The following is a 22,497-nucleotide window of genomic DNA, read 5'->3' as shown; positions in this document are numbered from 1 at the left end:
ATTTAAAATTGTTGTTTTTTTTTTTTTTTGGTCTTTTTTATTGTTGAGTTACAGGAGTTCTTTATATATCCTGAATATTAGATAAATGATTTGCAAGTACTCCTATTCTGTAGGTTGTCTTTTCACTTTCTTGATAGTGTATTTGAAGCACAAACGTTTTGAATTGTGTTGAGTCCAATTTATCTATTTTTTTCTTTTGCTTGTGCTTTTGGTTATATCTAAGAAACTGTTGCCTAATCCAAATTCATGAAGATTTACTCCCACATTTTCTTCTAAGAGTTTTACAGTTTTAGCTCTTACATTTAGGTCTTTGATCCATTTTGAGTTAATTTATGCGTATGATGTGAGGTAGGGGGCATGTAATTTTAATTCCTGCTCAGCCTCTCAATAATCATGTACCCTTTGGTAAGTTCCTGAACATCTCTACGTTTCAATTTCCTCATTAATAAAGTGGGAATAACAAATAGTATCTAAAATCATAAGGTTATGGTGACGATAAAGAGAAAATGTACATAAAGCACTTAGCAACGTGCTTGAAGCATCCTAACTGCTCCATAAACGTGGTAGTTATTACTGTTATAATGTGAACAATGGGTAAATGCTTTCATAGAGGAGGTACCACAAAGACCGGCAGCATTTCTGAGAAAGAAACTGGGATGGGGGAGGCTTGCTTAGTCTACCTGGAGGAGCAGGTGTGGGATTGTTACGGGAGTGTCTGTCTTGGATGGACCACTGCCTCCCGTTCACCTCTAGGGATTGGCAAAAATTTTAATTCCCGGGCCCATCCCAGAACTACGGAAAGGAGCCCCCCGGGCACAGAATCTGCGTATGTATCAACTTCCGCAGACGCAAACTTAATTTCCAGAGCGGGGTGTGCAGGGTGGTGACGGTGATCGCGCCGGCAGCGCCGCCTGTAGCCTTCAGGGGGCGGCCGAGGGCCCTGGGCGGTCACGGCGGCTGCGCGAAGCCCTCCCCAATCCGGGCCGCCCCAGCCGGATCCGCCCGGCTCAGCTGACAGCTCCAAACACGGAAGAGGCGGTGCCGAGCGCAGGTTGGAGCCCGGCGTCTGTAGGCCGGCGCGGCGGTGGCGGTGAGGGCACCAGGGCGAGGGCGGAGGGCGGAACCTTCGGGCCCGGCACGGCGGGGTGGCCGGAAGGTACGGTGGGGACCGCGCTCCGGGCACGCGAGGCAGAGAAGAGCGGCCGGGCCGAGACTGCTCAGTGGGCCCGAGCCCCCCGAATCCTGGACGGGGCGTCCCCAGCCGGGCCGGGCTGAGATCCCACCCCACCTGGGGCGCTCAGAGGAGGAAGGGGAAGGTCCAGGCCCTGCTCGTTGGGGACGCCCGGGCCCGGCTCACACCTCCCACGTTCGTACAGCGCCCTCTGTGTCCAAGGGCTGGGGCAGGTAGCGAGGCTGGGGCTTGCTCCCTGGTTGTAGGTGAGTCGCACAGACAACGACTCAGCACGCCTGGTGGTGAGCGGGGGAGATACCCATGGCGGCGTGCTGATTCCGGAGCCTGGGCTGACCCCAGCTCTGCAGTTTGCACGGTGTGGCCTGGGAGAATGAGTAGGATTTTCCCAGGCGGGAGGGAAAGCCGGCGGAGGAGGGCTTCCCTCCCTGGTGTAGCGGTCTCCCGTTTGCCAAGGCTAATATTAAACTTGATGTCTATCTCTCATCTGATGGCGCCGGGGTGTATTCTTGTTCCTGGGTTACAGATGAAAAAACAGAGTGGTCTGAACCCAGATTTAGTTATCTATTAGCGGTGTGACCTTGGGCCCGAAAGGGACTTAAACTGTCGTTTTTCTCATCTGTGTAATGGAAGCAGTAAGAGGACTTGCTTCATGGAGTTGTGGGAATCTAACAGGAGTTAATGCATTTAAAGGGCTTAGCACAATGCCTGACACAGGCTTAAGAGCCCAGTAAGTGTTACTTTTCTTGGTGTTACTGTGAATCCTGCTTCTGGTGGGATGTGGCAGAGCAGTCACTGAACCTTAAGATTCTGGTCCCCAGTTTCAGCACACTGCATCTCACACCCATTCAGTTCCATTTTTTCCCCCCCAGTGTCAAACACAAGGCACTGCTAGATGGTGAGAACAACACACAGATGCATAAGATTTGATACTTGCCCTTAAGGAGCAAATGCAGTCTGGTGGTGCAAGTTCAGAAACTGCTATAATGCAAAGTGCGATGTGATAATGTCATAGGAAAGTTATAGTAAAAAAAAATTGGCTGGATTTTTAAGGATTACATGTAATTGAAAATTTCTACATAGAATGGGGCCTTTGGACGTGGCCCTTGAAGGCTGAGTGGATAAAATGAAAATGAAGTGTGGGTCTGCTATGTGAATTAAGGGACTGGGACCCGGTGACAGCTTTAGAAGCAGGGGTCTGGTGGGGTAGGTTATGAGGAGCTGTTTAGGGGAAACACTGCTTGGAGTAGAGCTTCTCAATCCTAGCTGCACTTAAGAATCACCTGGAGAGCTTGGATAACTATTAATGCTTGATTTAATTGCTCTAGAATATGGCCTGGCTATTGAGAGTTTAAAACGCAGTTCTCCAGGTGATTCTAATGTGCAGACAAGATGGAGAACACTAACCTAAACCAGAATCATAAATTCATCTTTCACCCCATTTATAACTGTTCAAACAGGAAGAAACAGAAACTTAATTACGTTATCATCACGCACTAAGTCTGGTAAAATTGTTTAAGATTAAATAAGTTAATGTGAAAGGACCTAATACAATATAGAGTAGGTGCTCAATAAATGTAAATGATTCTGAATTTCATTCTTAGCTTATTTGGGAGTCACACATCTGAGAATCTGGTTTAAAAATTACCGTTTCATTTAATGTTTTTGCATATAACTTCATAGTGTTCTTAGGGCTCTCCGTAACCCATCTGTAGACCACCCTCCCCTTCCCCCTAACTCCCAGTTGAGAAGTCTGGCTCTAAAACTTCCAGAATAGAACTTAAAAGTGTGTATGTGTGCATGCATTTGCACCCTTTTGTTGTTTTGTTTTAAATATCTTGCTGTCATGGTTAAATTGACCTAATGTTGAGTGTCCCTAGCAGGATTAATTCATTAGTAGGTGAGAGGAGAAACTGGAGGGGGATAGGAAATGAAGAAAGAGAAGAAGCTGAAGAGGAAAGAAGAAACAAAAACAAAAACAAACCCAAGAAGATGTTTAGATGTTTGTTATGGGACTTGGTGTGCTCACATCACATATGACCTTGGTATTCCACCTTGGCTCCTCCCAGGGCTGAAGGCAGTCAGATAAGGCTTGTCTCATTGCTGGGGACCTGCAAATACCCCTTTAACCACGTTGCTCAGTTAGGCTCTCCTAGAGAAAGTAATATGCAGCTGTAGATTGGCACTGACTGTGTGTTAGGATGTGTTTGACTTAAGTGGTAATAACAGAAATTCAGAATTTAAATTGGGAGAGTGTCCTAACACCATCTTTTGTATTTTTTTTCTGCAGATGGCAGGATTTCTATAGTATATCTAGTATGAGTTCCAGATCTTGGCCTTTTATCCAACTTCAACAGTCTCATCTCCACCTTCTGGAGGATAAATGGGATTTGCATAAATTCCAAATTCTGAACTAAAAAACAGGCCGCATTGTTAATATCTTTTTCTTCTGGTTGTTATTAACAGGTACTAACTCACCTCAACTGGAACATGTCACTGTGTTCTGTTTGGGATAGGGATGCCGCTTAAGCAGAATCAAGATCATCTGGCAAAAAAATATGTTTTGAAAACGGGGTCATTTTAAATGAACTTGTTCAGATTTTGTAGTGTCACCTTTTATAGTGTCCTAACTTTTCAGTTGTGTACATTTCAAATAAAAAAAAATTTTAGTTGAGAGGGGGCATATTTGCAAATCCAGTTATAGTCCAGTATTTTAATTGACAGAATGGTAATTTGTTGTTGCCTTAATAAAGTAATTTTCGTAGATTCTCATTACATATTTTTCTACATATACGTTATCTGAAATTGTGGTGCATCTCTTAGTTGATGCGCTTAAAAAGCATCGATTTTACATTGTAATTGCAGCATATTTTCATTCTTAGTTTTGCCTAAAATAATGGTAAATCTTATCATTGTTTTGACAAAGTGTTGTATCTGACAAATTTAATGTTCCTTTGCTAGCCTCTCAATTATCTAACCCTCTCCTATAGTATCTGTCTCTGTAGCGTTCTCTAGAACAGGGTGTTCTCAACTGGGTCCCCCCGCTGCACCCCTGGGGGGAGCACATTTGGCTATGTTGAGGGGGAGGCATGCTGTTGACATCTAGTAGGTTGAAGCCAGGGATGTTGGTACACATCCTGTAGGGCACAGGACAGCCTCCCACCACAAAGAATTATTTGTTCCAAAGTGTCAATAGTACTGAGGTTGAGAAAACCTGCCCTAGAGATTTCTGTGCATTTAAAAAATTTGTTGATTTTTAGGAAGTATATCACATATACTTTAATCTTTCTGTGAGCAAGGCACTTTGCTGGTTTGGTGGGCAAGTCAAAATAATTTGTGATTTGTCCTTTTTTTTTTTTTTTAAGATTTATTTGTTATTTTAGGGAGAGAGAGAGAGCTTGAGCAGGAGGGGCAGGCGGTGAGGGAGGGAGAAACTCAAGCCGACTCCAAGCTGACATTGGAGCCTGATGCAGGGCTCAGTCCCCGACCCTGGGATCACTACCTGAGCCGAAACCAAGAGTCAGAAGCTTAACCGACTACGCCACCCAGGTGCCCCAATGATTGGTCCTTTTTAAAAATTTTTTTTAAATTGTGCTTTTTTTCCCCTAAATCAGTGATACTTAACTGATGAAGTCAGCAATTAGAAGCACCACAGCCATCATTTTTGAAAAAGCTGTTACTATTGCAAAACTACTGGAATGTTAGATATGTCTTATCATTTCTAGTTTAGCAGAAAAGTGAGAAATTTGATTCTTTGCAGTTGTTTGTGAAGAACTTTACCTTTTTTTTTGTTTGTTTGGTGCCACTAGACTTTTCCAAACTCTGTGCCTTTTCTATTCTTAACTAATTTGAATGATTGTCTTCAGCTCCTCAGAAAATTAAATGTCGTCAGAAGATCGAGAAGCTCAGGAGGATGAATTGCTGGCCCTGGCGAGTATTTATGATGGAGATGAATTTAGAAAAGCAGAGTCTGTGCAAGGTGGAGAAACCAGAATCTATTTGGACTTGCCACAAAATTTCAAGATATTTGTGAGCGGTTAGTTAATAAGATTCTCTTAAACAGATTTTTCTAAATGTTATTCTCAGTTTCTTAGTGTTCCCTGAATTATTTGCCATCTTGTGTTTATAGGCATTAGTGGTAGATGGTAGTATTACAGATTGAATGCATGTTTCTATTTTAATTGAAAATTGGACTGCGGGTAAATAGTTCTCAATTTGATTCGCCTTTTGACCACTGAATTGGGATATTATCCTGCATATTTCATGCATTCTAATCGTCTAACTAGCAGTTGATCAGCTATGAATCATTGGCTGTTAAATAGGGATAATAAAAGAGAAAATGACATAATGTATGTGAAAACGCTTGGAAGGTTTTAAAGTACCATGGTGGTTGTTAATACTATTTGGTTTCCAGAATCATTTCAACTACCATAAACCTGTGACATATGCTGTTACTCTGTGACCTTTTGCTTCAGAAAACAAAACTGCTGCTTTTGATACAAACTCACAGAAGACTTTGGTGCACACTTTCTCAAAAAGTTTCTGCTATAAAGGCATTGAGTAAAGAAAGTAAGTGTGATCATTTAAAATGAAACTTTGATTGTGAGAGTGTTGTGTGCTGTATCTGGCCCTCAAGCCTGAGATCATTGTGTTGGCACAGATTCTCCCAGCTATGATTCATGGATAGTTGGCACGTGCCGCTCTAAATTGGTCATGGCTCTTTAATAGAAATAAACGTCCTTTCTCTAGGTTGTGTCTGTAATCATCTAAAACAACAACAAAAAGCAAACATTGGTGTATTACTTGCTTATTAGTTAGTGTTAGGAATTGTACTGAAAAGCGTATACGAGAATAAGTTATGTGTCTTCATTAGAAATTTCATGGTGCTTAGGAGATTTCTCAAGGGCTTACAAGATTTTTTTTTAAGGTGGTGGCTACGAAGTGAAAATTAGGAAATAGAAAGTGCTTTGGGGGAGGGTTTTTATCCCCTCAACTAAAGCATTAGTCTTTCTTGAGCACCGCTCAACAGTAGTGGACACTCAAGTGCTGACCAAGTGATTCTTTCTAATCTTTGTTTTTGGTTCAGGCAATTCAAATGAGTGTCTCCAGAACGGTGGCTTTGAATACACCATTTGCTTTCTGCCTCCACTTGTGCTGAACTTTGAACTGCCACCAGATTATCCATCCTCCTCCCCACCTTCATTCACACTTAGTGGCAAATGGCTGTCACCAACTCAGGTTAGACCCGAAACTTAATTTCTCTTATCCATTTTTAGAAACTTTTAAAAATCATCTTTAATTGAAGACTACCTTGATGATCTTGAATTCAGTGCATGAAGAACAAATGGCTTTGATTTTGTAATTTTTTTCCCCTTGCCTTCATGAATCCTAATGTTAATGAATTGAAAATGTTGGGTGTTTTAGAAAGGAATGGCAATGATTAGGATGACTAATCACTATGAATTGCAGTAGGAATAATTTTTAAGCAAGTATATATGTTTTTCCCTATCTTGCTATTTTCCCATTTAATCTGCATTGTGATAGAGACGATAAGGTCCTCCTCATTTTCCTTAGATGTTGGTATTACTTTTTTTTCTTAGTTTCTTATCCATTCCTTAAATGAAAGATTTAACTGTAATTAGGAGGGCTAAAATTGAGCTGATGTAGTTAGAATAAACAGAGTTCCTAAGTAACCATAGTAAGTGCTTTTAGTTTTAGAGATCTGTGTATTAATAACAAATAATTGTTGACTGGTCTCCCATGGATGTAAATGCACACAGATAGAAATGTGTATGATTCCTACATCTCCTCTCTCATGAACCTCGTATTATGAAGCCTTCATTTCCTCCAGCTTACATATCCTTTTTTAGTAACAACCTCGGCTCTTGATTGAGATGTAAATATGACTTGAAGCTAATATAAAGTACTCTGGGATAGATAATGGATCAATAGCAGCTACTTTTCTAGAAGTCATGATGAAGATTGATAAGCTGATGTATATTAAGACAAAAGCTGTCAGAGTTACTTGACCTCAAGGAACAGCTTGTCAGTTTTTCCCTTTTGATCCATGGAGTTTTCATTCTACCCCACTGGCCAGTCTAATCTTTCAGATGAGAGTCCTTTTGTAAAATTGAGCTTATGGTTTAAAAACAAAATTTAATTTTAAAAAAGGATAATACATGTCGAATAAAAAAGGAGTATTACCTACCATTCTGATAACTGTGCCAGAGGAAATATATGCAAGACAGTGGATTATTTGCCCAAGAATAATATCAAGGCTGTTTGACATTTAGATCACAGAGAGTTGACTGAATTATTTAGATATTGATAATCTCATTTCTCCAGAGAGCTCTTGATACTTTATATCCGTGCATGTGTGCACATGCCTACACACAGGCGCAAAACAAGGACCGATTCACTGAGAGTGTGGTTGCAGTTTCAGATTCCAGCCAAGCAGCATCTACATACTGCTGGGTCTTGGGAGTGTGAGGAGAAGAGAGTTGTTCATTATTCTAAGTGTTACAGCTGAAATTACAATAGGATCCTCTATCAGATAAATTCTTGTGCATATGATTGACGTTTTAATTGGCCTCATATTCCTTCTTGGTTCAATTCTTGTTGTTTGCTGGGCCCTGATTCCTTGACATTGTGAATCTCACCTGTTGATAGAGAAGTTGACACATAGTCCTGTCTTTCCCTGGATTGGGGTTGGTACAGAGAAGGGAAGGTTAGCCTCATAGTATTTTCCATTATACTTCTCCCACTATATATACAAACACAGTCTCTCTCTCATTCTTTTCCTCTTTTAATTCCCCCGACCTCACATTTATGTGCACCCCAGCTGCCTCTTTTGAGAGTGGCTGGAAAAGAGGATGGAGGAGAACGGCTTCTTCATTGGACTTGGTGGCTCAAATAGCACTCAGAGCTCCCCATTTAGTATTTAATAAATTTTACACATTTCAGCAGGTTTCTCAGAAGTATGATTGATCCTAGAAGCATATTCATGTAAATGTGAGAAAGCGTTTTGCATGGTATTTAACATAATAAGTTATAAGTTCAGGAAGTGTTTATGTTTGTGCCTATGTAGGGTTTAGTGAATGGCACTCTGTAGAGCAAGGAATAGAAAATGTAGTCCTTTTTCACTTGTTATTTAAATTTATACAATTTGTCTGCATCTGGAAGGCTTATTTTTTATGTTTAGCTAAAAAGAAAAGCTGCTTATAATTCCTGAGCTCTACTTACCAATATTTTACATTTCTGATGGAAAATCCTCTTATATTTCCCTTTCAAATTGAACAAACCACCTTTAAAGAGGAAAAGTCAAAGTAGTTTAAACTTTGGTTGCTTAGCTTAGGAAGTGAGAAACCACATTGAGGGCTTATAAGCATGTCCAGGTTCCATATCAGTCTGTCTCCCTCCATTAACCAGGATCTCATGTAAGCCCAGATTGCTTAGTTAAAACCAGCTTGTGAATCTGACTAACGAGGATTCTGAGGTTGGATTCTGTTAGTGATTCTTTCACATGAGTTGACTTTTTGATGGGACTGAAAAAGTTAAGAATTAATACTTGGATGATGTTTTTAAACTGCTCTCCTTCTAACCATTATGCAGGGTACCTACAGGAGTAGGACTCCAAAGGAATAGAAGTAGTTCATTTTAGAGGTCCATCTTTTTCTCCTGCATGAGATAGGTAGCAATACTAAAACAACAAATACAGACAAAATCCTCCATTTCAGTGGCTCATATGTAAACCTGTAGTCTTGCTCTTTCTCTCATTTTCAGGTTACTTCTTTTAGCTTCTGACTGTGCGTTCTGCTGTGACTCACGTTGTTGAATAGTGTAAGAAGTGCTCCACTAAGATCACGTTAGGAGTTGTAAGGGCTTAGCTTAGAAGTTAAAAAGATTTCAAGAGAAATGAGGCGTTGACAGTATCCTCACCTTTCCACACTCACCAGCACCCTCCTGTGCTCTCTCCTAGCTCTCTGCTCTCTGCAAGCACTTAGACAACCTGTGGGAAGAACACCGCGGCAGTGTGGTCCTGTTTGCTTGGATGCAGTTTCTTAAGGAAGAGACCCTAGCATACCTGAATATTGTCTCTCCGTTTGAGCTCAAGATGGGTTCTCAGAAAAAGGTGCAGAGAAGGACGGCTCAGGCCTCTCCCACCACAGAGCTAGATTTTGGAGGAGCTGCTGGATCGGCTGCGGATCAAGAGGAGGCTGTGGATGAGAGGGCTGTACAGGATGTGGAATCGTTGTCGAGTCTGATCCAGGAAATTTTGGACTTTGACCAAGCTCAGCAGATAAAATGCTTTAACAGTAAATTGTTCCTGTGCAGTATCTGTTTCTGTGAGAAGCTGGGTAGTGAATGCATGTACTTCTTGGAGTGCAGGCATGTGTACTGCAAAGCCTGTCTGAAGGACTACTTTGAAATCCAAATCAGAGATGGCCAAGTTCAGTGCCTCAACTGCCCAGAACCCAAGTGCCCTTCGGTGGCCACTCCTGGTCAGGTAATCCTCCACTCTGCTGGTAGCCGCTTCCTGATTCTCTTTCACAAAGGGAGGCATCTTCTCAGGAACTTCCTTGATAGGGCTCCTCAGGGCAGGCTGAGGCCTTAGAGCCAGCCCACAAGTAGTTTCAATGTATCCATCAAGAATGCCTTGGTCTAGGGGCGCCCGGGTGGCTCAGTCGTTAAGCGTCTGCCTTCGGCTCAGGTCTGGGATGGAGCCCCATGTTGGGCTCCCTGCTCCACGGGAAGCCTGCTTCTCCCTCTCCCACTCCCCCTGCTTGTGTTCCCTCTCTCTGTCAAATAAATAAAATCTGTAAAAAAAAGAATGCCTTGGTCTTACTCAACTGTTGAAGCAAATGTAAATGCTTCCTCTGCTGGCCTCGGCATGAGCAGTTCTTGGCAGGGATGAGTGTCAGAAAAGTAATTCTAACGTGTTCTGGTGATTTACTTTATCTGCTGGGATCCCATCAACCTTGGAGAATCACTAGCCTGCCTTTGTGTGAGGTTGGGATCCGAAGGACATATTCCTTGGAATGGTGAACAGAATCAGGGACAGCATCCTTGGTTTGACCTTTTTTTTTTTTTTAAATCAACTTTATTAACCCATAAATGTACCCATTTAAAGTGTACAGTTTGCTTAGCTTTGACACACGTGTAGACCCATGTAGCCACCATCTCAGTCAAGGTATAGACTTGGCCACATTTGGTTTGATTTTGAAGTAAGAGAGAGAGTTTTAGTTCATGTGCATCTAGTTGGCACCAGCATTTTAAGGATCTCCTCAGAATCAGAACTGGTTGGGAAATCCTCACATTAATGTGTTTTCTATTTCCCTCCAGGTCAAAGAGCTAGTGGAAACAGAGTTATTTGCCCGTTATGACCGCCTTCTCCTCCAGTCCACCTTGGACCTGATGGCGGATGTGGTGTACTGTCCCCGCCCGTGCTGCCAGTTGCCTGTGATGCAGGAGCCCGGCTGCACCATGGGCATCTGCTCCAGTTGCAATTTTGCCTTCTGTACCTTGTGCAGATTGACTTACCACGGGGTCTCTCCGTGTAAGGTGACTGCAGGTGAGTTGTCCCTGTGTGAACTCGATTCTCCTGTCCTGTGCACACACAACACACACACACACACACACACCGCCCCAAGAAATTAAAGAAATTAAATCATGCAATTTGGAATTTTTCATTCAACAGGTATTTTTGTTTCAGTTACTGTCCTAGGCTCTGGAGATAGGGTAGTGACCAAATACCCTCATGGAACTTAAATTTTAATGGCGGAGATAGGCAAACAATATAAGAATATTAGATGGTCGTAAGTGCTATGGAGGAAAAAAAAGGAAATCAGGGACAGGATATGAAATGTTCTGAAGTGGCTTGGGATTTTACTTAGGGAAATAAAGGGAAGACCTCAGTGGTAAAGTGGTTTGAATAAAGACTTGAAAGAGCTAAGGAAACAAGCCATGGAGTTGGCTGGCGGGGGTGGGGGGGAGGGGAACATGACAGAGAAGGAATGGCAAAGTAGTTTCTATCTATGAACATGGGATAATGCAGCTCCTGGTTGGCCGATGCAAGACCATCTTAGCTGCCACCCTTGTTTCCATGGCACGTATGTCTGATCAGCCATCAGGTTCTTTATCATTGAGTCCAGGAAAGCCTCAGAATCTTCCTCAACCTTTAGTGCTTCAGAAGCATTTATTGAAGCGGCTAAGGAGGTGAAACCTATTTGTAATTCTGATCTAAACAGGGGTTGAGAAATCAGGCCTCTGACCTCAGTTTAACTGGACTTTGATAGCTTAGTCTTTCTTACACTAACAGGGGTAATGATAATAGCTATTTCACAGGGTTATTTTAAGGATCAAATAAACTATCATAGTGCTACTTGGAGCTCGAATTGTTCTTATCACTGGTCTGTGACAAGATAAAGAAATGGAGAGTCAGGGCTAAAAAGTTACAGCGATTTCACAGAGTAATTTTATGTCAGATCTCGTAAAAATTTAAGCTTATGTTTCTTGTCCTTTTATAATTTTTCTAATAATTCATTTGATTGTATTTTGCAAAAGTTTTGGTCCTTGGCAGAGTGGTGGGGGAAGAACTGGTTCTTTACCATGGATAGTTTGAGAACAATGGGCTAATCTATGTAAAATGCAAAATAGTAACTGTTAATGTCATTATTACGATAGTTACTAATTGCGCCTATTAGCAGAGTGTTACTACCTCCAACAGAGTAACCCTGACTGATTCTTCCAGTTGCCTAGAGCTGAGTCTTGTAGTGGGTATGGGCAGATGGGATGGAGAATTGCTTTAGACTTCTGTAACCTTATCATCTAGAGGATGAAGTATGTATGTCTCAGGTGTTTCACGGCCTTTGTGGAAGAAATCAAAGAAGCTTGGGGCCTTCAGCAAAATTAAGAATCTCTTTCTGTATCTATCTGTATCTGTATATATCTGTACATATTAGATACTACTATATAAAATATATGAACTACTAACAATTATTTTGAGAACGTTAGAGCAATAATCTCTGTCCTTAAGAAATCTGGGAACACAAAAATGCTTTGAATTTTTAGAGGGATAAAAACGACAGGATAAAAAGATACATGTGTGCTCCATCTAATTAGAGGTGATGGAGCCATGGGAGTGCACAGTACAGAGAAAGAAATCTTCCCCAAAAGATCCATGGCATAAAAAGGGAGTCAGACGTCTAAATAGTACGAGGAGAGTAAACTAATAAAACAACTACAACACTATTGAGAGAGGTCTTCAGTTAATCGTGTTGAAAAATTAAGGTGATAGAATGTGAACAAAAGCCTTTGTCTACAAGTAAAGCCCTTGTGAATGGCTGCCTGTTCCATCTGAGTTAAGTGATAGAACAGTGCAGTGAGGTTGAAGAGTATCAGGGGAAAGTTTGACAGGAGGAACTTTTGCAGTACCTGTGGGTGGTAAATTTTAGTCACTGACTTTTTTTTATCTACAGAATTGAACAGTCTTTGCTCTTGAGCCAAAGATGCTTTTGTTTACTTGGTAGGCCTTGTTACTGTCAGATGATGAATGATGCTGACTTCGTGGAAAATCAGTGTCTCTTTCAACCTTTGTGTCTTTTAGCTAAGTCAGTCTTTAACTGTATGCTACTAGTTGCCCAAATGTGCCAACATTAATAAGTCAGAATCAACAAAAAAGATGACCTCTTATTCTAACACCTTGCTCGAGTCCACCTTCTCTAGCTAGCGCGTTCTTTTACGTTCTTTGTCATTTGTATGTGTGTCATTTTTACCTAGTTACAACCTAAATCTGCCTTTTTCTGGATTCTGTAATGAGTATTTTAATTGAGTTGTAGCCATCTCATAAGTTTTTAATAACTAAATATGTCATTAAATGGCTCTTTCACATGTGGCTCTTCCCTTGGACATTTAATTTGTTTGCCGTTGTTATAGGCATCTCAATGCTTATAACTGTACTTTGGATTATTTCTTCATGATTAAAGTTCCAGTAATAGCATTATTGAATAATCAAAGGTTATGACCATTTTTTAATGGTTTTAGGTCAGCTTTGCAAAGTTGTATAAAAGTTAATTTTCCATTTCACTTTCCAGAGAAATTAATGGACTTACGAAATGAGTACCTGCAAGCAGATGAGGCCAATAAAAGATTTTTGGAACAGAGGTATGGTAAGAGGGTGATTCAGAAGGCACTGGAAGAGATGGAAAGTAAGGAATGGCTAGAAAAGAACTCAAAGAGCTGCCCGTGCTGTGGGACTCCCATAGAGGTAAAGGTTTGGGCCGGACTTGGCAGACAGACTTACAGGCTTATTAGGATTGCCTTAAGAAGCCTATTAATTTTATGACTAAGAAAGCACATTTATTAAACCTTCTTTCTTGTAAAATGCATATTCACTAGTAAATATTGTTATTGATCTTAAATGTATGTAGACTTACCTTTTTAAAATGCTTTCATAGATTGAAAATTGTTCACACATTTTATCCATAACAAAATTGAATGGGTTATGAGAAAGCCCTAGTAGAGCTACAATTAACTCTTAACTCATCTACATGATAAAAAAAAAAAAAATCAAGCCTGACTTCTTAGAACTATTTATCTGGAACTTAACACACCTGCTTAAGAAGTATAAATTTAGGAAATGAAGACATTTTCCTATTAATCTGAGCCAAAACAGACATTTAAATCTATTGCTTCTTGATAAAATCGTAGTATGTTTTAAAGTTGGAATTTATCTTTGCATTTGGTTCTCCTATTCCAATCCATTATATCTGAACCGTACCTGGTGGTGATTCCCCAGTTACTCTATTAAGGAAACTGGCATTCTGTTTAACCACGTCAGACATGCTTCAGCCCTATATTACAGTGGAGGACTTGGTACCAAGTGTTTACTTAGATTTGTGTAAAAAGTTTAAAGTCACACATATTAAATCCAGACGTTTTAATAATAATTTACACATTGGGTTTATAATGTACATGTTTGGTTTGTGTCTACTGTTAAACAGAAAAGATTTGGGGAAGTATCTAGTTGTGGGTACACCTGCTAAATATTTGCTGTATTTTACTTGCAACGGAGGAAAGCATTTCATAGTTACAGCGTGTTACCTGTATGTCTCAGCCCTGCATGGGGAAAAAGGAGATGACGAGGAGAAGGTTGTACTCAGTCTTTTTGGCATGTGCTTTTCTCTTTTGCTTTTATGGCCTTGATATTATTCTCTTTCTTTTCCACCAGAAATTAGATGGATGTAACAAGATGACATGTACCGGCTGTATGCAATATTTCTGCTGGATTTGCATGGGTTCTCTCTCTAGAGCAAACCCTTATAAACATTTCACTGATCCTGCTTCCCCGTGTTTTAACCGGTATGTATACGCCATCCTCTGGTCTCAGCAGCAGTTTTTGGTACTCATTTGTAGACCACTTTGCTTAGAGAATTCTCTTACATATTTTCTTACACATATGGTCTTTTATATTTTCTTGAAAGTGAGTTTATGATGAGAAATATGCTATCTGGAAATTTTCTTTTTTATCCTCAACTTTTTATAGTGAAAATTTTTAAACATACAGAAGAGGTAAAAGTTGAAAGAGTATGATTACTAGGATACCGTCTACCAAAATGAACAAGTGATAATATTTTGTCATATTTGTTTTCTAATACTTGATCCTAAGTTGGAGATAGGATGCTTTATCTCTAAATACTTCCACATTGTCTCCTAAGATAAGAAAATTCTTCTACATAACAACAATACTTAAATTGAACAATGATGGCATACTATCATCTAATAAACATGTTTTCAAACTTCCCAGTTATCCCTAAAAAATCTTTTAAAGCTGTTTTACTAAACCAGGATATAGTCAAGTTCAAACATTTCATTTGGTTCTGTCTTCAGTCTCTTAATATAGAAGAGTTTTGCCCACCTTTTTTCATATGTGTTGAGGGGAACGTTGACATTTGAGAGAGCCCAGGCCACTTGTCCTGTAGAGAACATCTTACTTTCTAGAGTTTTGCTTCTCCCTGTTGTCTTTTAGTTTCTCTGTCCTCTCTATTTCCTGTAAATTGGAAGTTAGATCTAGACTGAGTTTGAATAGATTTCGAGTAACATTTTTGACAAGCATACTTGTGTGCTTCATATTGTGTCCCATTAGGTCCATAATGTCAGGCTGCCCCACGTTAGTATGCCGCTCAATTCTATTGTTTGCTCCACTGTAAATGTAAGTTTTCTTTTTTGTTGTTAGTAAGTAATCTCTGGGGTGATTTCTTGGCACAGTGTGAATATCCTGTTTTTCAACAGCTCTGATTTCAGCATCAGTTGATGACCTTTGTGAAGAGGCATCTGTCTAGTATCTACAGTCATTGGTGTTACTAAATTATAAGAGAAGTTGAAGAAACAAGCTCTGTCTGTGAATCATTGTAAATCTAGTGTTGAAAATTGCATAAATTTTAGGTAACATAGGGAAGGAATACCAGAGGAGAGTACAAGGACAATGAAGCAGAGAGTAGAGTGATTCACATGTAATGGAGTTACGGTGGTTTGGAAGAGTTCCCCTTCTAGATTGCCTGACTTCCCCAATCCTGGCTTAATTCCATTTACTGTGTATATTGAGTATCAGTTTTTTGAAACCCACTTCCAATTATTGTTAATCCTTGGCCCTAGAGAGGTTGTCTGGATCTGAAAAGGGCTATTCTTGTAAACTTTAAGACAGCTTGTTCAGAGGGAGCCGGATTTCAGCTCTCCCCAGTGTAGTGATTAAAGGAAAGGAAAAGATACACAAAGGTATTTTCAGAAGAGTACAGAAAGTAATTTTGAGAGAAGGAAAGAGATGATACTAAGTTTTTCCCAAGTGTCTACAAATGTACCTTATTTTATGCTTCCAGGTTGTTCCATGCTGTGGATGTTAATGGAGATATTTGGGAAGATGAGATTGAAGACTAGTTAACTCCTCCTACTCAAGATAAGGAAGTGGAATGGTTTGCCCTAATCTTTTGTCGAGTACACAAAGTAACTTTGCAGGATATTTAGGGTACTGTTAATTCACTCTGCCTTTGTAGAAGATGTGGAAGAACGAGGTTTATATTTTCGTGTGGTACTACTGATTAAGGCACATTCTTATGTTTTTCAGTGTAACATAGAGAACATTGTAAGCCAAAGGTTCAGAAAATGAAAACTAGAGAATATTAAATACTACAGTGTGCCCGAAGCTCTGAATAGTTAAAAAGTAAATATTTATTTTCTTCCCCAAGCTTTAGGTGAGGAGAGGAGTAAAGCATTAAAATTACAGTCCTTTTTATCTGAAAGCATCCCTCTAAGGCATTGTGTGGGAGTCCCCTCAGTACTACTCCTTATAACTGGACTGGGTAGAAAGAAGCCTTATTAAAATTGTACTGAGAGCCTGATCTCATTAACTCCATGTTACATTCCTTTGAACCTACGTTTCTGCCAAGTTAGTTTTCTTTGGAGGAAGCCCTTTACTCTGTAACTGATTGGATGGCCCAGTGTCATTTTGATCTACTGCTTTTCAGAATAGAAATTTATAGATAATTTAAAAAATATTTTTAATGCCACAAACACTGTGGGTCACGTGGTATTTATTAGTGGTGTGCAGTCCACTGGTTTTGAGCCAAGTCTAGAATTTAATGATACTGGCCCAGAAGAATGTCAGTCCCATTCAGCTCTTCTGGGCCGTAGAGCCTAGATCCAAAATGACTTGTCTTTGCTACCTTTTGTTCTACCTTCTCTCCCTTCACTCTTACCCCACCTTCCATCTGTAAGGACAATTTTAATATTAACTCCAGCAGCTCATATTTTTATTTCTGCTGGAGTAAGAAAAAGCCAAGTATATTCCCAAGCTGAACAAGCTGTACTTTCTTGAATTACCTCCATTTTGAACTCCAGTAGTTCCAGTCCTCATTTTCTGGATTCTTTTTAAAGGTCTTCTCTAATGAGCTACGGAAATTTGGCTTCCTACCCTTTTTTGTAACAGCACTGTTTGGGGGGATAATTTTAATTCCTAGATCCCTGTTTCTGGGTTTTGATGGCTTTTTGAAAAATTGTCTTTCCTTATGGTTTGGTGAATGGCTTGGTAGCAAAATAAGATTGTTTGAAAAAGAAGACAGAGGGATACAGCTTCAGCTGTGAACATGTTCTTTTTTCCCAAATTGTCATTGAAAATTGGGGAATCACTTTTAACCATTTTATGTGTGTGTGTATATCCAGAGTCAGCGAAGACTGTTTCTGGATTGTCAATGTGGCTGCTTAATCTTAAAATAAAAGTAATTTAAAAATTGTCTTATAATCAGAGCAGAGTTCCTGCTATCTGTCTCCAAGGCAACTGATCACATTTTAAAAAACTGTATGGCGTGTAACACATATTCTTAAAGTGAGCAGAAAGAAGTCATAGAATAGCACCTCCTTTCTTATCCAGACTCGTGACTGAACTTAGGTTTTAGTGCCCATATTTTGTTTGAACCATATGGTTCATGAGCTTTCATTTTGCACATTTTATAGAAGAACTAAAGTTAAAGAATAAGTTGAATATAAGAAATGGAAATTAAAATAATTATACAGTATACACCTAAGAAGAGTGGCTCTGTGATTGAATAGGAATTCAGTGGAGATTTTTTTAGTAGTAGCCATTCAGAAGCTCCTCCGTTCATGGACTAGTTGTTATTTGATAGAGGTTATTTTATTTTAGGCTTTTGTACATTATGTTGATGATAATAGTGGAAGTAGGAAAGAAAGCTTCATCATGAAGTTTTGTGAAAGAAATGGGAGGTTTCTCTTTCTTTATGATTTTAAAAAACACAGCAAGTGGTTAGTCTCAGACTTGTTTGTTCATTTGAACGTTTCATCCTTTTTTCCTTAGGTACAAAATCTTCACCCTGCAATTTTAACAAAGACAATAGGGCTTGTAAAGTCTTAATTTTGAGGCATGAGTTATGAGGTAATTTTAAGATGGTGTAATTTTGGGTAGAGTATTTTTGTCTCTGAGTACAATGAAAACTTGGGATAACCCCCTGAATGCCCTATGAAATACCTGAGTTTGTGGAAGGTTGGCATATCAAGAAACTATGTGATAGAACAAAGGGTTTTTTTGTTTTTTAAAGATTTTATTTATTTACTTGACAGAGATGCAGCGAGAGAGGGAACACAAGCCGGGGGAGTGGGAGAGGGAGAAGCTGGCTTCCCGCTGAGCAGGGAGCCCGATGTGGGGCTTGATCCCAGGACCCTGGGACCATGACCTGAGCCGAAGGCAGACGCTTAACGACTGAGCCAGCCAGGCGCCCCAGAATAAAGAGTTTTATACTTAGCTTAATTTCATGAAGGCCTTTATTTTATTTTATTTTTTAACAAGTGGGCCAAGATTTGTCCTACATTGACATGAACCTCATGTGTCCTTTTGGTGAGAGCGAGAGAGCCAGGCGTCCCTGTACAGACTGCCAGTTCATCGTGCTCAAAATTATAGTTTGAAGAGGCTGCGTCTCTTGATTTAAATAAAAGTTTTGAGTCTAGAACATACAGATGAAAATAAAGCTACTAAATAACTTTTAAAGTCAAAATGGAAGTTTTTGACTTTTTAAGCTTGTGACTGAACTGACTTAAGGGCCCGCTTTTGTCATTTGAATTGCATCTTGTCCCATTCATTTTTTTAAGTAAACATTTTTAGAAGTTTCAGATTTACAGAAAAATTGCAGAGGTAGTACAGCGTTCCCATATGTTCCATGTTTCCATTCTGTTACTGGCATCTTAGCATAGTACATTTGTCACAATAATGAACATTATTAGTAACAAAAGTCCGTACTTGATTCAGATTTCCTTAGTGTTCTCCCGTTGACCTTGAGCTGTTCCCGGGTTCCATCCAGAATACCACATACTACCTTTAGTCATCTTGTTTCTTCGGCTCCTCTTGGCTGGCACCGTTGTGCCATCCACTTTTGTTGTTAGTATGACTTAAACATCCACTGGATTTTGATGTACCTGGATTGGTCAGGACCTGAAAACCTTTTCTTGGAGACTGATGACCTAATCCTAGCAGGCTCAGCAAATCATTGAATTTTTTTTTTTTTTTATGTCTCTTTGTGGCTTTAAATCCGTTATTTCTTAGGACACTTCACTGGCTTTGTATGGAGTTTTAGTCCATGTACCAGTTATGGTCATTTTCCTACTCAGCTTCATGAGGAAATCATCAAACTGGATAAGTTTGTTGTTGTTGCTTTTTAAAAGATTGTATTTTTAAGTAATGTCTGCACCCAGCGTGGGGCTCAAATTCCCAACCTTGAGGTCAAGAGTGGCAGGCTCTACTGACTGAGCCAGCCAGGCGCCCCGAAACTGGATAAGTTGGTTAGACTTGTGGATCATCTGGACCCACAGGTCTCTGCCCTGGTGTGAGAGGATAAGCTTGCAATCTCAGCTAAATACGGATCCAGTGAGTGAGCATCAAGTGGACACATCTCTTGCTATTGAGAGGAGAGGAGATGGATAATGAAGAAAACACTTGGCGGCCCCTTTGCTAGACATAGAGCAATCTCAGCAAGATCATTTTTTTTTTTTTTTAGTTTATTTAAGTAATCTCTGCACCCAACGTGGGGCTCAAACTCGTGACCCCAAGATCAAGAGCCACTCGCTCTTCCAATTGAGCCAACAAGGCACCCCAGCAAGGTCATTTTTTAGTAGTAGAAGGTTCTAGTTTACATTAGAAATCCCTTAATATACTTAATTTTTATTTATTTGTTTAGGTTAAGAAAAAAAGTAGAGTTAATTAGACGGGATAATCATAACACCATTCATTCACCAACAATTTGGAAGGAAATTTTGGAGATCCCATCGAGTATTAACTTTGTCATAAGCATGACCTGCAGGTGGCAGCCGTTCTCATGTTATAAAAATGCAGTAAATAAGACAGTAGTATTTTGTTACAGAAACAGGTTTATTTTGGGGATTTTAATTTTCCTCCTCGTGTTCCATTATCATCTGCTATACACCCTTGTAACTGGAATGGCATCTAGTGATACCAGCAAGGCAGGAACAGCAGTATTAACCAAAAATGTAAGGCCACTTAAAACTATACTTGAACCGTAGTTGGCATTCAGTTGTTACATAGAAAGTGTCAGTCCTGTTAGTAGCTCTTGTCTCCATCCACTGAAGGAAACAAATTAAGTTCTGTCTGACGCCCCTAAGTATGATGGATGTGGAACCCTCTGACACTGGTAAGAATAGCCAAATGGTCTGCTCCCTGAACTTTGGCTCAATAAAAACATTTGCTGGCAAACCAGGCTGAGGCTTTGTGGTCAGAGAGCTGGCTTTGAGGATGTTCTCACCACTGTTAGTGATAATTATCAACTTGGAGCATTCACAACCTAGCCTTCGGGTAAATACTCAGGTCGGCTAAAGGTTTACCACTCCAAGGATTCGCATACTTTTCTGAGCCAGAGGGCGCTTTGGAGAGGACAGGGCACATTGAAAACGTAGTGAGATTCTGATGCCAAAGTTGTAAATACAAAGTCAGCACAGTTACTTCTTTTCTTTGCTTGGCTCTTTTTTCCCCCCTTCATTGAATCAACAAACACACTAAACTAATATAATGCAACGTCACTGCGTAGGAATTTAAAAGATGATTGTGTGTCTTACTCTCATTCCCATTCCATTTCTTGCAGCCTGTTGTGTTTCCTAGTATTCATTCACTTAACAAATATTTATTGCACACCTCATGATGGGCCTTACTGTTTTTCTAGGTGCTGAGAATGTAGCAGTGAATAAAACAAACATAAACCTCTCCCCTTATGCAACTTAAATTCTGATGGAAGGAGAGAGACACTAAGGAAATGATATGGATTATCACAAGTAAAGTGCTATGGAGAGAAGTTGGGAGAGGCAATAGGAGTTAGGTGAGGCAGAGTGATGGTGGAATTTTCAAGAGTGTAGAAGATTTCATCAAGACAGCCCTTGGACACAGGCTTGGCAGTACCATGTGGGCACCTGGGAGAAGAGAGTCTGGATAGAGAGAGCAGCAAGGGGAAGGGCCCTTGGAGTGAGAGCATGTTGGAGGACTCCGGGCATAGCATGGCGGCCAGTAAGAGCTGAAGTGGACTCAGGAAGAGAGTAGTAAGAGGTGGGATAGGAGAGAATAGCGAGAGGTGAGATGGTGGAGGCAAACTACTTGAACTTGGGCTTCTAATCTGAGATGGGAGCCTTTCGAGGGCTTTGAGCCATACGTGTGATAGGGTCTTAGGTTTTAGGAGTGTGAGCAAGGGTAGAAACAGACCAGTTAGAAAACTACGGCAGTAACTCAGCTGATAGGTGCAGGTGGCTTGGAGCACTGTGCCAGCACGTGGAATCCTGGTAAGTGGTCAGATTCTGGACTTAACTTGAAGGTAAAACTTCAAGGATTCACCGATAGATTGCATGTATAATACGAGAAAGTGAGGCATCAGAGTTGATTTCTGGCTCTTTTTGTCTCTGCAGTTGAGATGGGAAAAGCTACAGGTGGCAGAGATTTGCTGGTGAAGATCAGGAATTTATTTGTGGACAGATGAGTTTGAGATGCCTGGCAAGGATCTTAATGGAGAGAGATGTTGAGTAGGCAGTTGGGTATTGTAGTCTGGAACTGAAGGGAGTCTCGGCCTGAAGATGGAAATAGGGGAGTCAGTGTAACAGATGGTATGTGAAGCCATGAGACTGGATGAAATTACCAAGAGAGTGAGTTGTATGGGAAGAAGAGGTCCAAAGACTGAGTCTTGGAGCCCCCCCAGATGCCACGAGTTCAGGGTGATGTGAAGGACCCAACAGAGGAGACAGCGAGCGGCCAGTAAGGTAAGAAAATCTGAGCGTGATGTCCTGGAAGTCGTGTCAAGTGTGAAGGAAGGAGTGGTCAGCTGTCAGTGCAAATAGGTCAAGTAACAGGAGCTCTGTGCATTGACTTAGTGATCGGTGTGGCCGTTGGTGACTTTGACAAGTGTCAAAGTGACAAGGGAGGTGAAAATCTGGAGTGTGTTTGGGAAAGAATGGGGTATCCTCACAATAAGAAAAAATGCTAAGCAAACTGAAAATCAACTTTTCTTTGATCCATCAAAGAATGGAGATCACAGGGAAACCACCACAAAAACTAAAGAAAAAAGAAAATACAGATCACTTCACTGAAAGGAGAAGCTGCTGGAGCCAGTTATCAGGATTGAAGCAAATTACTGGGGACTGAATGTGGACTCGCTTGAGAGTTTAAAACTCCTGGGAGTTACCCTAAGGGGACCCCACACTGTGGTGGGTTTTACCTCCAGAAGTTTCCTTAGGTTCTCAATGTGAAGATGGCAGAAAAATCC

The 22,497-nt window shown here is 40.4% G+C and overlaps 1 protein-coding gene across 8 annotated transcripts; it reads left to right on the top strand.

Annotated features, from left to right (window-relative positions):
- Nucleotides 1-993: 993 nt before the first annotated feature.
- On the top strand, nucleotides 994-18,176 carry RNF14 (ring finger protein 14). Of its 8 annotated transcripts, XM_032404484.1 has the most exons (10): nucleotides 994-1,090; nucleotides 3,480-3,655; nucleotides 4,573-4,738; nucleotides 5,056-5,225; nucleotides 6,276-6,427; nucleotides 9,168-9,695; nucleotides 10,532-10,760; nucleotides 13,282-13,454; nucleotides 14,418-14,548; nucleotides 16,063-18,176. In XM_032404484.1, the coding sequence occupies exons 4-10, from the start codon at nucleotides 5,072-5,074 to the stop codon at nucleotides 16,118-16,120; spliced, it is 1,425 nt and encodes a 474-aa protein (XP_032260375.1). In that variant the 5' UTR covers nucleotides 994-1,090; nucleotides 3,480-3,655; nucleotides 4,573-4,738; nucleotides 5,056-5,071; the 3' UTR covers nucleotides 16,121-18,176. The 8 variants fall into 8 exon arrangements, with proteins under 8 accessions (XP_032260375.1, XP_032260371.1, XP_032260377.1 ...); XM_032404480.1 differs by lacking the exon at nucleotides 4,573-4,738; XM_032404481.1 differs by lacking the exon at nucleotides 4,573-4,738 and having other exon boundaries at nucleotides 1,040-1,156; nucleotides 16,063-16,595.
- Nucleotides 18,177-22,497: the final 4,321 nt, after the last annotated feature.

The sequence above is a fragment of the Phoca vitulina genome, unplaced genomic scaffold (genome assembly GCF_004348235.1).
Source record: "Phoca vitulina isolate PV1807 unplaced genomic scaffold, GSC_HSeal_1.0 scaffold6, whole genome shotgun sequence".
Lineage (NCBI taxonomy): Eukaryota > Metazoa > Chordata > Mammalia > Carnivora > Phocidae > Phoca > Phoca vitulina.
Note: the sequence above shows the minus strand (reverse complement) of the source record. Positions and strands in the feature narration are given on the sequence as shown.

What these genes read in the sequence shown, in the direction of transcription:
- RNF14 (XM_032404480.1), top strand. Translation starts at nt 5,072, where the DNA reads ATGTCGTCAGAAGATCGAGAAGCTCAGGAGGATGAATTGCTGGCCCTG. An exon ending in AATGGCTGTCACCAACTCAG is followed by an intron (nt 6,428 to 9,167) that starts GTTAGACCCGAA and finishes GCTCTCTCCTAG; the next exon opens with CTCTCTGCTCTCTGCAAGCA. An exon ending in TCCGTGTAAGGTGACTGCAG is followed by an intron (nt 10,761 to 13,281) that starts GTGAGTTGTCCC and finishes TTCACTTTCCAG; the next exon opens with AGAAATTAATGGACTTACGA.